Here is a 15,327-nt window from a genome sequence, read left to right as displayed (position 1 = left end):
ATGGTATGAGAATTTAACTCCTGGAATGCACTTTAAAATAGGCATATGACAGAGCTTAAATTGTGCTTGTGCCCACTAGATCACGGCTCCGGTACTTCTCAAATTTCGAGATAAATTATAGTTTCAGCCGGAGTACACCGAAACCCTTTTATTTAGGGCTCCGGCACTTCTTTTATGTAGGAGAACCACAATTTTAGCAGATAAATTTTGTTTTAATAGTAAAAACATGCCTTAAAATTCAATTCTAACTTCTGAATGCATGCTTGTCTTTCTCTCGCACTAAAGCTTTGCGCAGAGGTTGACTTTTAAGGAAACAAAAGCTCGTAATCATATGTCAAAGGCTTATTCTCCAGGATGTGCGATGGATTTTCCGGGCAAATTTTATGTTCCTCAGAGTACTAAAAGTGATACCCTGGTCGTGCACGTTCCACGCTAGTGACTTCTTACTGCAGAGCTCCTGTAGATTTTCTGAATGATGTAACCAAACGGGGGGGGAGACCACTGTTGTCATTTGTATAGAGAAGTTTTACGTTTATTCTCACGTTGTTACCGAATCGTATTCAGAGAAAATTTCTGCTTGACGGCTAGAAATTATATCGACATGGCATAGTGATCAGAATGTCTTGAACTCTTTCCTCTTTACTTTCAAAGCTACACTTTTCTGTTAAAAATTCCTTCCATATGCTCATGCTGTTTCTAGAATTCTCATTATTCTTCAAAAAACGAGTGATACCTGTCATTCCTTGGAATAGTACATTATACGTATAATCAGAGCTTAAATTCAGACGGAAATCAGCTAAGCTCCTTCTTAGCTTATAAGGTATTTCTCCCGCCTTTGTGGTGTAACGGTATCACACTGGGCCGGTATTCCAGAGGTCCGTGGTTCAGTTCCCGGCGAAGGCGATTGCTCATTTTTCATCATGCCTGATCTAAAAAATCCTAATATCCCTACAGTGGCGCTCGAACTAAAAGGGTTGTGGATGATCCAGTCGCCCTTTTTATAAGGTATTTCTCTCACCTTCTTGGCGTGCCTTCGTGGTGTAGTGGTTCTGCACGCTGGGCCGGTATTCCAGAGGACCGTGGTTCGATTCCCGGCGAAGGCGGTTGCTAATTTTTCGTCTCTTTAGCTTCGAAAAAAATCCTAATGTCTCTACAAGCTTCTAAGTGGACTTGTAATGCCAAGCCAATGCCTTAAATAAGACAAGGTCCGATATTTTTTTTCTATTTAACTATTTAAAATTAATTTAATAATTTATTAGATTTCTTTTTATCTCCTTACATTTCTCCTAATTTAAAATTAATTATTTTAATTTTTATCTATTTTATTCATTTATTTTTTCTTTCGTTCCTCAGAGTTTTCCATAGGTCTCCGGCACTTCTAATTTTGGAAATTAAGCCGTGTTATATGGAACTGTTGCCTTCGAAATACTTCCTTTATGTAAACTATACATCAATTTAGATGCCGGTCTCATTTCTTAAAGCAAAAGTGGATCTCTTTTCTGAAACACTACTAAATTATCTATCTCACATTCTACTATACATCAGTCATATTAGAAAAATCTGCATCCCTCCAGTACATTTAAAATTTTAAGAACAGTATAAGAAATCACAGGGAGTTAATCCGGATAAAACGGTAGTTAATTTAATTTCGTGATCGCTTTTCAGTCCAGAAATGTCTCACATTTGGAGCTCTTTTATTTTGAATGACAGGCACAAACTTCGCAGAAAATTTTTGCAAGCCTTGATCTTTAGCTATAATTAATTCGTTACTTTTAAACTATAATTTTACACTTAATCATTGTTGGAACTTCTCGCATCTCACACTCTGTTATTATTAATATCCGTGTTATTTTTATCCTCCGCATCTAGGACTAGGGCAATCTATCGCATCTTCTGATTCATCTTTAAATCTCTTATATCATTAAAATACATTCTTACTGTTTTATGTATTCTACTTGTGGTCCCTTTGTCATGCGACGATTTGAAAGGTTCTAACGTTTCATAAGAATGTTTTCCCAAATAAAAAATAAATAATAAAAAAATTAACGTTAGTAGTTTGTTTTGAATTTACTCGTTCATTTTCACGCCGAATAGAGCGCATAGACATCTGTTACTTTCAAAATAAATATTTCTAATTAATTCGTTTCTACCAGTTTGAAAATTTATATGTACATTGGCTAAGACCTGTTCAAGTACGCCATTTCCATATAATATGCTACGGATGATACTAGGACGGATTACGGATGAAGGCTGAGAGACCCTCGGATTCCTCCCGGGTGCTCTCCTCAAAATTGGGAGTGGAAAGTAGATTCAAACCTCTCTTTGGAGTAGGCTCTGGCTACCATTGTTCCATGTAGCATGGGCAAGACAACAACAACGGATGATATTAAAGCAGCCGCTGCGAGAACTAAACGATTTCATATTGCTCTTGATCTTTTCCTATTTTATTTGACTTATATCTAAAACAGATATCGAATAATTTGAGTTAAACCATTTTCTCTCGATAGTGGTTTAACTCAAATACTAGTTTTGATAATTTCCCCCAATTCTTCATAAATAGAATTCTTTCCCTTAAATGAATAAAAGGATAAATAATAACCCACCAATCAAAATTTTTACCTATAGAACGGACTCTATGAAAATTTAAATTTCATATATTCATCAACACAGTATCATATGACAAAATACCTTTATTTTTAAAGTTTATCTTATTTATTTTATTTCTTAAACTGTAACTACGAGTATATGAGCAACTGCTAAGAAGAAATTTAGTCACGCTGTAAGGATCTTAAGTTTTACTAACGTTTATTTTATTTTAAATCTTTACTATCACTTCTTATTTTCTACTTCCGGCCAGAATTATAAGCGTTAAGGTTTTTATGCAAAGTTTGTCTGGCGAACGCCAAGTATTTAAGTTGTGGCCTTTTGCCAAGCGAGAGAGAGGAAGCAGTGAGTTCGAAGCAGGCCGCTTACCTTAGAAGTTACGCAGTTGCTGTTTGCCTTCCAGGCCAGAGGTTTTAATCCTCTTGATAACTTTTAAACGTATTGTAGTGTTCTCAGTTATCTGTACTACATACGCCTTCCTGTTAATATAAGGCCAATCTTCCACGTTTATTATTCTAAAGTTAAATTAGAGTTTAGTTTTATTTTTTATACTTTTACGTTAGACCCCGAGTAGCGGGTCGGTGTATTCCGAAGTACGGAAGTTATTGTATATAGAGAAAAATAAAGGGTTTTGTATACCCTTCGTCTGTATCCTGTCTACTTACCACAATTAGTGAGCATAGCTTTAGTAAGCTCTCTGTTCCGAGTCAGGTCCTTGTATGTTCCCGAAGAAAGTAACAAGGAACATTGACCCTGATAGTGGCGCCCAACGAAGAAGAATAACCATGGCCGAGTTTCAAGAAGAACCTGTGCTGCCTGCAGAAACGGCTCAGAATCCAGAAATGCCAGTTGCCGCCCTGGAAGGATTTGGTTACATCGTCCAGACCATGCGCGCTTCGATGAAACCAGAAGCATCATTTAATGGAAACTCACCGGTAACCAGTTTTTTGGAAAAATTGGATGACCACTTCATGCTCTACCCCGTGCACGAGTTTCAAAAAGTTACCTTAGCTACCAGCGCTTTGAGGGGCCAAGCGCTTAACTGGTTCAAATGTATAGGCAGAAGTCTCTTGGGTCAAGCAGGAAGTCCCACCTATACTTACGAAAATTTCAAGACTGCCCTACTAAAAGCCTTCCCTGTTGTAAGGGATCGTGCGAAATTAGAAACGGAACTTTTCAGTATATATCAACAAAGAATCGAAAACCTCTCGAGCTTTATTTTAAGAAAAATTCACGTTTTCAAGCTCTTGTACGGAAACCGTCCGGATCCTGAAATAATTCAAGTGATTTTGCCGAGGTTATTGCCCCAAGTGCAAGACTTTATTGAATTAAGAAATCCGACTACACTGGAAAAGTTATTTGAGCTAGCAATCCAGTTTGAAAGTAGAAGAACGGCGGACGTCGAAAGAAGACGCCAGTATCAACAGCGAAACCAATTTGGTACGCCAAGACTACAGCAAACTCAAGCACATGGCTACGGAGAAAAAGCGAATCAGTGGGCAAGGAAACCCGAGCATTCAAAAACAGCCGGCGAACGTCGACAGTTCAATAGCAACCCAGGAAAAGTCTCAAGGCCAGCGGAAAAAGAAGGAAAGCACGGAAAGGAAAAATAATTTAAACTAAAACGGATTTCTGCTGACGAGAGGGTGCGGAAATCCGAAGGCCACGAAAACCCCTCTTCCTACAAGTTAAATACAGTAATGGTGAAAAATTTGACTCTTCCGAAGATTGAAGTCTTGGTGAATAATATCCCAGCCACCGCACTCCTGGATATCGGCGCGCAGTGTTCCTGTGTGGCAGAAGAGTTTTTTAGGAAGTATTTTCGCAAATACCGCATATATAATGCGGATAATACGACAGTGTTAGCGGCGCAAGGAGAAAAATGTAAGTGCGTAGGTAAAGTACCTTTGTATATCCGTATCAAGGACGAACAAGTAAAGGTGATGTTTTTTATAGTAAAGAATCTGCAAGCACATTTAATTTTAGGAATAGATTTTCTTTCAGAAGCACAAGCTACGCTGGATTTTAATGAAGCGTCCCTTAAGCTGACATTGAAACCAGTTCGTACAGAAAACGCTGAACCGCCGATGTTAAAACTTGACCACCTCCCTAATGACGAGCAAGGAAGAATCCGACAAGTGGTAAGTGAATTTGCTTCGTTATTTAGTGATATTCCAGGATTTACTCAGGTTACTAACCATAGTATTGACACCGGAGATGCAATGCCAGTTCGTCAAAAACCATACCGGTATGATAAGAATAAGAAAAAAATTATAGAATGGCATATTACCGATATGCTACGTAAAACGATCATAACGCCCATCTCAAGTAGTTATGCTAGCCCGGTGGTTTTATGTAAGAAAAATAATGACTATCCTTTGACGCATCCAAAAAGATGGAGATTCGCTATTGATTACCGTAAATTAAACTCCATAACTAAATATCCGGTATATCCGTTACCGATTATAGAAGAAATTCTAAGGAACATAAAATCAACCAAATTTATGACGACTTTAGACTTAACGACCGGTTATTTTCAAATAGGGGTGAGGCCTGAGGACGTGCCTAAGACTGCTTTTAAGCGCCGTTCCCACTGGGGTTTATCTGAGCTAACGGAGTCAGTTCCCTGTGTCGACTAGCTCCGCTGTGCCTGCAGTTCAGATTTTTCAACTTGCTGCTCTATGGGGAAAAACTGGTTTTGGGGATGTGCCGACTACGTTAGTTGTGTTCGCTAGCTCAGATAAACCCCAGTGGGAACGGGCCTTTATAACCAAGTCTGGCACTTATGCATTTTTGCGTATGCCGTTTGGCCTTTCAGGGGCCCCGGCAACATTTCAGCGATGCATGGACAATGTGTTAAGACCTGTTCTTGGAAAGTCCACATTTATCTATTTAGACGATATCATTATTACTAGTGATAATCTCGACCAACATGTACAGGATTTAAGACAGGTGTTTTCTTTATTAAATGAGGCCGGTCTAAAAGTTAATGTCGAAAAGTGCAAATTTGCAGCCCCTGAATTAAAATATTTAGGTTACAAAATATCTCAAAAAGGGATCGAGACAGATGAATCAAAAATAATCGCTGTACAAAAGTATCCGACTCCAAACACGGCAAAGAAGCTCTCTTCATTTCTAGGACTTTGTTCATATTATAGGTCCTTTATAAAAAATTTTGCAGCTATTGCTGAGCCATTGTTAAAATTAAAAAGGAAAAAGGCAAGATTCTCGTGGACGGCCGAAGCCAATAGTGCTTTCGAAAAATTAAAAAAAGCATTAACGCAAGCCCCTGTGTTGAAATTTCCTGAAAAGGATGAGAATTTAGAAATTTCAGCGGATGCTTCGGATTATGCGGTAGGAGCGGTACTTTCGCAAAATCAGCAGCCCGTGGCATTTTTTAGCCGAACTTTAAATCAAACACAAAGAAACTATTCCGCGACCGACAGAGAGGCACTTGCAGTTCTGTTAGCAGTGCAAAAGTTCCGAGTCTATTTTGGAAAGGCGCCGATAACAGTGTACTCTGATCATGCGGCGGTAACTAGATTGTACTCAGGAAAAAATTTATCCCCAAGGTTAATAAGATGGGCACCCAAGCTGCAAGAATATAATCTGGTAATCAAGCATACCCCCGGAAAGGAAAATATCGTAGCAGATGCCCTATCAAGAATTAAAATAGATGAACAAGGGAATACCGTAAAGGTGGTAATGCTCACAGCATGTACAATAAATTCCCGAGAAACTGTAATAACTGAACTGGGTAAGGATCCTGAGTTTGGAAGCATTTATGAATATTTGAAGGATCCTGAAAATTTTAGCCACCAAGATATTGTGGCGATAAAAAATAGGGCGGCCCATTACGAACTAATAGATGGTCTATTATTCTATACAAAAACTACGAATTCCAACAACGAATTTCGACCTGTTATCCCAGCTAGTCTTAGATTAAATATCCTGCAGGAGCTCCATGACAGCCCTTTAGCTTCTCATGCTGGTATTCGAAAAACTATCCAACGCGTACGCGAGGCAGTCTACTTTCCTGAACTGCAAAAGTTAACAAGGGCGTATGTCCAGTCCTGCCCAACATGTCAAGCAGTTAATTATATTAATTTCCGCCCGGCCGGGTTTCTAAATAGTATTAAATCCGAATTTCCAAATGAAATAATTGGCATCGATTTATTGGGCCCTTTCCCAAAAAGTCAGTTAAATAAAAGTCGCTATCTCCTTGTTATGGTTGATCATTTTAGTAAATGGACCGAAATTGTTCCCTTAAAACGAGCCTCCGCGAAATTAGTTACTGATTCTATTTTAAATAAGTATAGTTTAAAATACGGGGCGCCCCTAAAAGTTATATCGGATAATGGTCCTCAATTTGTAAGTAATATATTTGAAGACATGTGCCAAAAACTGGGCATACGTCATTTAAAAATGGTCCCGTATCGGCCGCAATCAAATATAGCGGAACGGGTCAATAGAAATATAGTGAAAATTATCCGTAGTTATGTTAAAAATTTTCATAAAAGCTGGGATAACTATGTCAATGAATTTGCTTTCGCCCTTAGGACCGCAAAACATGATACAACGGGCAAAACTCCTGCTGAGTTATTTCTAGGCAGAAAGATTATAAGCAGAAAGATTATAACACCGTTAGATAAATTATTTTATGTGCAACAAAGAGCCCCAGAATTTAAAATGGGTGATATAGAAAAACTAATAAAAATAATAACTTATAATAATAATAAGCAAAAAAGAATACTACTTCCGCACAAAGAAAACAGAAGCTCTATTATGATTTGAAACGACGGGGAGTAACTTATAAAGTAGGGGATGAAATTTTAAAAATTAAGCATTCACTTTCTTCAGCACCAGAAGATAAAACTGCCAAATTTTTTCCACGATTTGAAGGACCATATGTTATAGAAAAAATAACTCACGCTGTAGTAGTGTTAAAAGCCAGAAATGGTGAAACCTGTTCCGCAAACATTGATCAAATCAAGCCCTACTTCGATCGTAATAAAATGCAAATATTTTCAGATCTTTTGCAGGATCCGGCACGGCAGACACCGCAGGCACAAGCTCCAGAGGTGGGAAAACGACAAGTACAAGGGCAAGCCAATAAGAGGCAGGAGCAAGTGAAAAGAAAATTGCCCCGCTGAAAAATTGAAGGTAGCAAGAAAAAGAAGCCGTTCCACCGTCCAGAAAAGAGAGTTCACGAACACCCCCAGAATGAAGAAGGGAGAAGGACGACGTATGTGAAGAGAACCAGGAGAAATGACGGCAACTATAACCCGGCTCTAAAACGGAAGATCGACTCATCCGACAGGACTCTCCGCAGTAAATGTAGCCGAACTGCGGAAGGGCCATCAGCGGCGGAGGAAAAGTTACAAGGAAAATTTGAACGGCCAACAACGAGGTCCAAGCAGGAACACGACAGAAGTTTCCCGGTTCCGCCAAGACCAGCTGCCATCAAACGGCCAAGACCACAAGCAGAGGAGAAAAAGAAGGTATTCAAGGGTGGCCGAACTGGTGAAAAAAGGAAGTTTCCAGAGGAAAGCACTGAAGGGCGAGCCCGTACAAGAAGGAGGATAAATCACACAACTATCTGCAGTACCTTTAAAGACTGGGCCCAGAAAAGGATGTCCGAATATCACAAAGATAAGTAAAATTTTATGTTACTTTGCAAACTTAAGTTAATCTTTCATTCTTACTGCAAGTGGCAGATTTCAAGAAGTTTTACCTCATGCGAGGTCTACCTTTATCGCCAAAAGGGCGAGAAATGTGTTGTTACCGATTTTCGTATTATGTTTTTAAATTACTCGCGCGTAAAACTAAAGTTGATGTATAATAGCGTTGTGTAAAGACTTAAATATTGAAAAAAAAGTTATTGTATAAATTTTATTTAAAACATTCTAGCAAGAGAGAAGTTTTAGTCTGAAAGACTTTTTGAAATGTAGTATTTCAATGTAGAAAGAATTGGCACTTGCTTTGAAAAGAATAGAAGTTAACAATGTACTACTAATGTATGTTTTCAAATGTGTAAAATTAACGGCATGTTGATATGTTCTTATATACAATGTGAACTGTTAGTTTAAATGTTAAGAAATACCGTGATATGGTAAAAGTGAAAGTAATGTTAAAATTTTTTTTATTCGTGTGACTGTAAAAAGACTAAAGCATGGCGAATATGTGTTAAAGGTTGAATGATGTAGTTAGGCTCTCTGACGCTACACTTTAGAGTTAGCCACTTTTAGAATAGTACCTCAGGGTTTAGAGATGAATATAAGGTGTGTTCTGAGGTCTTGTTATGTTGAATTTTAACACGTTAGTGTTTTGATTGCAGGCGGTAGTGTTGAACACTTGTACATAAACACATTCGTGTTTGGTGTGTTTTCTTTTACAACACATGTCAGAGAGCACGGGGAGAGATAATTAAATAAAGTCATGAATGAAATAAGAATGTTAAGAGAAATATAAATATTCATGTTATTTGCCATTTAATTGTGTAACATTTCATTAAACTAGTTTTCCTTCCAGATCTCTGGAAGGAACCAGATTTCAACTAACAACTCCTGTTTAGATGCAGTACAGATGAAAAAAAAAAATTGTTCTATATCCTGGGAGCTGCTATTGTAAAAAAAAAAAAAAAAAAAAAAAAAAAAAAAAAAAAAAAAAAAAAAAATTCTTTCTTTTAAATTTCTAGTTTCTAGCGAAGTATGTTTGTAAAAGATTGGCCTCGCGTTAGATTCTAGAGCTAAAGGTTTTCAACAAAGTCGTTTTAGACCTCAGTTTCAAACTAATTAACTCTGGCGGGAAGTATGTAAGGATCTTAAGTTTTACTAACGTTTATTTTATTTTAAATCTTTACTATCACTTCTTATTTTCTACTTCCGGCCAGAATTATAAGCGTTAAGGTTTTTATGCAAAGTTTGTCTGGCGAACGCCAAGTATTTAAGTTGTGGCCTTTTGCCAAGCGAGAGAGAGGAAGCAGTGAGTTCGAAGCAGGCCGCTTACCTTAGAAGTTACGCAGTTGCTGTTTGCCTTCCAGGCCAGAGGTTTTAATCCTCTTGATAACTTTTAAACGTATTGTAGTGTTCTCAGTTATCTGTACTACATACGCCTTCCTGTTAATATAAGGCCAATCTTCCACGTTTATTATTCTAAAGTTAAATTAGAGTTTAGTTTTATTTTTTATACTTTTACGTTAGACCCCAAGTGGCGGGTCAGTGTATTCCGAAGTACGGAAGTTATTGTATATAGAGAAAAATAAAGTGTTTTGTATACCCTTCGTGTGTATCCTGTCTACTTACCACAATCAGTGAACATAGCTTTAGTAAGCTCTCTGTTCCGAGTCAGGTCCTTGTATGTTCCCGAAGAAGGTAAAAAGGAACATTGACCCTGATAACGCTACCTTTCTTAAATACCAATCTTATTAGGCTGCTATGATACATCGATTTATTGCGAACTCTTTCAAACAATTTTTCTGCATGCTTTACCATTAAAAGAAAGACCCATGGACTTTTCCTTCCTTACACAAAAAATTGTAAGCTGTTCGTTTTCAACAATCAATCAGCTATCAGCATTGAATGCTCCATCATCAATCATCATTTATTATGGAGAATAAGTTTTCCCTTTACATAGCAACCCAAAAGTGATACGTGGTAACTGAATGTTTTATATCATGCGACCAATTGTACTAAACAGTTGTACTTCCGAAAACAAATTGTTTTTAATACTTACTTTCGTCAAGTCCTAAGCACAATCCCCATTCTTTCAACGATATGCGATGATCATCATCAGCATCACATTTATCGAGGAAAGGAGCGATACAGTGCTCCATAGCCAGGAGTGGTGCACGGATGGGAAACAGCTCATGACGAGAGACGGATCTACATAAAATAAATTTAAAAAGTTCTCTTACTTATATTTAACAACACTTAAATTTGAAATTTTATTACAACCTCAATGATACGAACCGAATGTTTTTGGCTTGATTACTGGAACTGACGGTGATTTGTATGGGTTTTGGGTCTCGCTTACACGAACGATCAGAATGGATTCGATTATCTGAAATGAATGCCATCAAGATGGTATGGGCCTCGATTATAAGAAAAGATTGTGATAGAATGGATTCGGGCCTCAATTATGAAAAATGACTGCAAACAACATGGCTTCGGCTAATGGATTTTTATGTTAAAGATATGGATGTTTCGAGTATAAGATTTATTTTCGACATTACATGTAGAACTGTAGAACAACTAGATGGACATCGATTTTCTAGCATTAAAAATTTTATTTCCATAATGAGTTAGATTTTTTTGCAAACTGAAGAGAAAAGAAAATACGAGTAACAAATACTCATAATTGTTACCTTCTCACATTATAATCCTTAACTAAAAAAACTAGCTGTTTCACATTTTAAAAATACAGTCATACTTTGCATAACGAACGTAATCTGATCATTACGCAATACGCCACTATATTTTCGTTATGCGAAGTCTAAGTCGTTCATTATGCATTGTTCTTTCATTATTGCGTTTAAGTTAGATTAGTTGAACATGGTAAAGCACACAAAGCCTATTTGCCTAAGTGGTAGGATATCCTAAGGAAAACTGGCTCGTATTCACATTACGCATGGGAACTAACCACACAACTAGCCCGTTCGTGTGGGATCGAACCTAGGCGAACTCCCAATATTCAGCGATAACCACTTGGCCGTTTAAATGGAGTATTAAAATAAAGTGTGCCTGTGATGAAAAGTTAAGAGCACTAAAAGTGATACAATATAGTAATTCTTGAATAGTTAGCTAAGATTACGTTGTGTCTGCAAAAACCTATTGATACTTATGAATATCAGATGGGATGTGTGACCTAAGAAAAGAAACTCTCTCTAAAAGAAATTCCTCTCTTCTGACTATCAGTGGATAGTTTCCTTATCAAAGTCGAATAAAAAGAAAACGATTTCAACGAGCTATCAGATGCAATGATTCTGTTAGCCTCGATTCTTTTCAAAGGTAACACGCACATTAATTTCTTTTATTTATTTTTACTTTATATGTACTAGCATTTAAATATAACTATATACTAGCATTTACTAGCATCTATATATACTAGCATTTTTCTTTTATTCATATTCATCTAGCATTTAATCACTAAACAACTAATGGACCGTATCATTTTCAGTCATTAATATCACATTGCTTACGGTGCTCATATAGAATGCATTGTAATATTTTTCAAAATCTTTGCTCGTTAGTAACTGAACTACAAATATTTCGATACGTGAAGCAAATAAACTACTACTATAACTTTTTGATCATCTCATATATTAATTTTACTGTGAATGTTAGCAACATGGGAATTCTTTCATTAAATTTCAAGAGGCTATATAAAAATTATACAAGTAATTTTCCAACATGCTACCCACAATTAATAATGAACAAATTATCAACAATTTCTATGCTTTCCTTAAACTTTTAAGAAGATTAAATTCGTATAGCCTTATAGAACTTTATTTTTAATGTTTATGCTTCATATTTTCAGGAATTTAAGCACTATAATGTTGTAGGTTTCAAAATTGGACTCAGTTCTGAAGAAAGAATTTGTATTTTTCCTATTCTAGAGATCATATTTTTTATATTTTTATTCTTAAAAAAGGAAACATTATTTCGGGAATGAAAAGAGTAACAAAGTGTTGAATGATACATATCCTTTCTGTTTCGCTCGTCGAGGTTCAAAGAAATAGCTGCAAAATCTCAATATTTGATAAGTTAAAATTTGAATTTTCATTCATGGTTTTAAATTTATTTGTGTTTCTTGGAGATGTTATATGGAAAGATTTCTTATTATATATATATATTTTAGATTTAAAAATAATAGCTTTTCAATGTACTAGAATGTGAGTATGAAATAATTAAATGGTACAATTAACTTAATAACGTTTAGTAAGAGCACTGCAATAAAAGTTATCAGTTATGAAATACAAATACCTGTCAAAAGGATGTGAATCTAAATCGCAGAACTTCCAGATAACTGCATTGGCCCATTTCTTTGCTAGATCGCGTTCAGCTTCTTGCTCTAACTGAAGATACTGATCGTCCAATTCTGACCTTTGAGCAAGGTCATGCATGATGTTGAAAAGCCATTCGCGCATACGTCTTGGAAAATCTTCCATTTCTTCTTCGGAGCACTTGGGTATATCTGGATGGAAAAAATCTCATATTAAGAGGGAAGATACCAAAAAAAAAATTAATCTTGACATCTTAAATTATAGCTTAGCACGTGAATAGATCACAAGCAATTAATTCTCAATTTTAAATATACGAGTAAAGAACAAACGGACGTTTAGAAAATGTGCGAAGTAGTTACTCATGCATCACAATATATAAATCAGACTGGAAAAAGTGTGAAAAAAAAACCCTCAAGCTTAATTGTGTTATCGCATTTATCATAATTAAAATTTTGAGATATAAAATTATGATCAAACAAGATCGAAATTGCCTGGACTAAGCATCTTCCTTGTGTAACACTTTTCTTTCTCTTCATAGAAATTTCTGAAACTACCAAATTAAAAATATTCTAAATTTCCAGCGCCAGCGTATTATCCAACCTGAATTTCCATTACACAACACCCGCGTATCCACCAGGTAAATCCAAACATAAATCCAATGTGACTAGTGTATCCTGAAACACCGTGAAACCAAAGTAACATTACATTACAAAATAAAAATCCTCAAGCACAGTAGCTTTTAGAATAGCTCAGATACCAAAAAATATTCCGCAAAAGTCTATATTCCCCAATCTATATCCCATTATAACTGATACAAGAGTATAAAATATCTTTCGTCTCGGAAGGAGGGAACTCTAAAAATGTTTTTTAAAATTGCTGTACTTCGAGCAGATTAAAGGAATAAAAAATACGATTCTTAGAATGGTTTTCATGACAAAACCAGCATAACAAAACCAAGAAAATCTTCACAAATTATTGAACTAAAAATAATAAAAAAAAAGAAGTATATAATTCTGCAATTTATATATTGATACAAGACATTTAATTATTATTGTCAATCACTTTAACGCATATAACAATATATGGATAGTAGCGTTAGAAAAATTCTGCAGCCGACGTTTACAATTAATTTTGACATAGTATTTTGTTCATTATAGTAATGGTATAAATATTTATAAAATAGGTAATTTTTACGAAAACACAATACGCTATTGAAAATAACAATGGAATTTCTCCATGCAAGACGCATTGCAACTTTGAAATGTGTTGAACGGCCCTTATTTAAATTACTATTAAAAATTGAATTTCGAAACCTTATACCAATGTGTGAACATAACAATAAACAACTTTAAGGAATACTATTATTGATACAGAATCTTTTTCGTTCCTAAGAACCTAAGAATAGTTGCAGGAGTTGCATTAAATACCTTAAAGATTGTTTTCTCTGGCCTGAATCTCAGGAGGTGACCTGCCCATCTCATTCATAGAATACACAGGAGTGTGAAATTCATTGCATCTTTAGCAGTTTGTAATTTGATAATGTAAGGACAACAGAAAATTCTTTATGTCGTAAGTTAACAATCATGGTGACAATTTCGCGCTACCCGTTGGAAAGAGATAATGCAAAAACGAACATGATGTATTTGAATAAAGAACATAATTTGCTTCCGGTTCAGATTGACAGTTAATGAAGACGAAAAAAAAGCGATCAATCCTTAAGACCGATAAAACAGTAAAGAAAAAAAAATGATGCACTTAAGTGTAAAATCGAAATATGTTAAAGCAGTTACAGATGTTTCAGCTGCTAGGGAAGTTGAATAATTGGGGTGAAGAGTAGTAGCAGTTATCGCTTAGGAACTCAATTTCCAATTGCATATTCTTCGCTTATGCTCAATTTAAGAAACGCAGAAAATAGAAGATTAGTACTTAAACTCCCACTGGTCAGAATATGAAGGCGGAATTACACAGACTATATATATGTGTGTGTGTGTGTGTGTGTGTGTGTGTGTGTGTGTGTGTGTGCGTGTGTGAAGGATGATAAGAGCGATCCATATGCTTTGAATGGCTAATAGTGACCAATAAATTATAGGTTCAACGTTTGATAAACCACCAAAGTAAAGAACATGCAAAGAAATATTTCTAAAGTTTCAGTATAACATACCATTGTAATATTTGGCGAAATTTATGTATTCACAGCGCGGTTTTGAAGTTATGTTACGATTGCATGCAGTCTCTGATTTTTTTTAAAAAAAAGAGGCGGAGTATAGAAATACGCAAAGGTTAACTTGCAAATAAACAATTTGGTAGTACGTAATGATGAATCTGCGATTACCAAAGGAATAAATTCGTAATTTTCAATAACATGCGCAATTGTTGCTTTTCTAAGGACTGCTTATATTGCTGGAGAGGAGTTTACTTCCCTTAACCTTGTATTGTGTTGTAGTACATAAAATATAAAATAAATTCCATCAAGGCATGAAGGAAACTAAAGATCAAAATTATGCTTTCAACACGAAAATGCTTGCACATCAGCATAAACAAAAATAACAGATATAAGACAAACACATAAAATAATTAAAATACAAAAATAAAAGTGATATTTTTAATGCATTCTTTTATGCTCTGTTCTTTTATTGTTTGCTTCTTAAATGTAATTTATTACGCATTTAATGAAACGTTTTAAAATAAAATCATTTTCGACTCCATATTTACAATTTCAT

At 35.7% G+C, this 15,327-nt stretch overlaps 1 protein-coding gene across 1 annotated transcript in view; it reads right to left on the bottom strand.

The window, feature by feature from the left end:
• Positions 1–15,327, bottom strand: part of LOC118196957 (SPARC-like) — a 57,459-nt gene that overhangs the window by 3,348 nt on the left and 38,784 nt on the right. Inside the window, exons 6-7 of the mRNA XM_035368425.2 lie at positions 12,588–12,798; positions 10,339–10,487 (exon numbers count right to left, since the gene is read on the bottom strand). Coding sequence (XP_035224316.1) covers positions 10,339–10,487; positions 12,588–12,798 — 360 coding nt within the window. The remainder of the gene's footprint in view (positions 1–10,338; positions 10,488–12,587; positions 12,799–15,327) is intronic.

This window comes from Stegodyphus dumicola, chromosome 8, assembly GCF_044657685.1.
Source record: "Stegodyphus dumicola isolate Sdum_Otavi_A_Nest chromosome 8, ASM4465768v1".
Taxonomy (NCBI): Eukaryota; Metazoa; Arthropoda; class Arachnida; order Araneae; family Eresidae; genus Stegodyphus; species Stegodyphus dumicola.
This window is presented reverse-complemented; position numbering and strand designations above follow the sequence as displayed.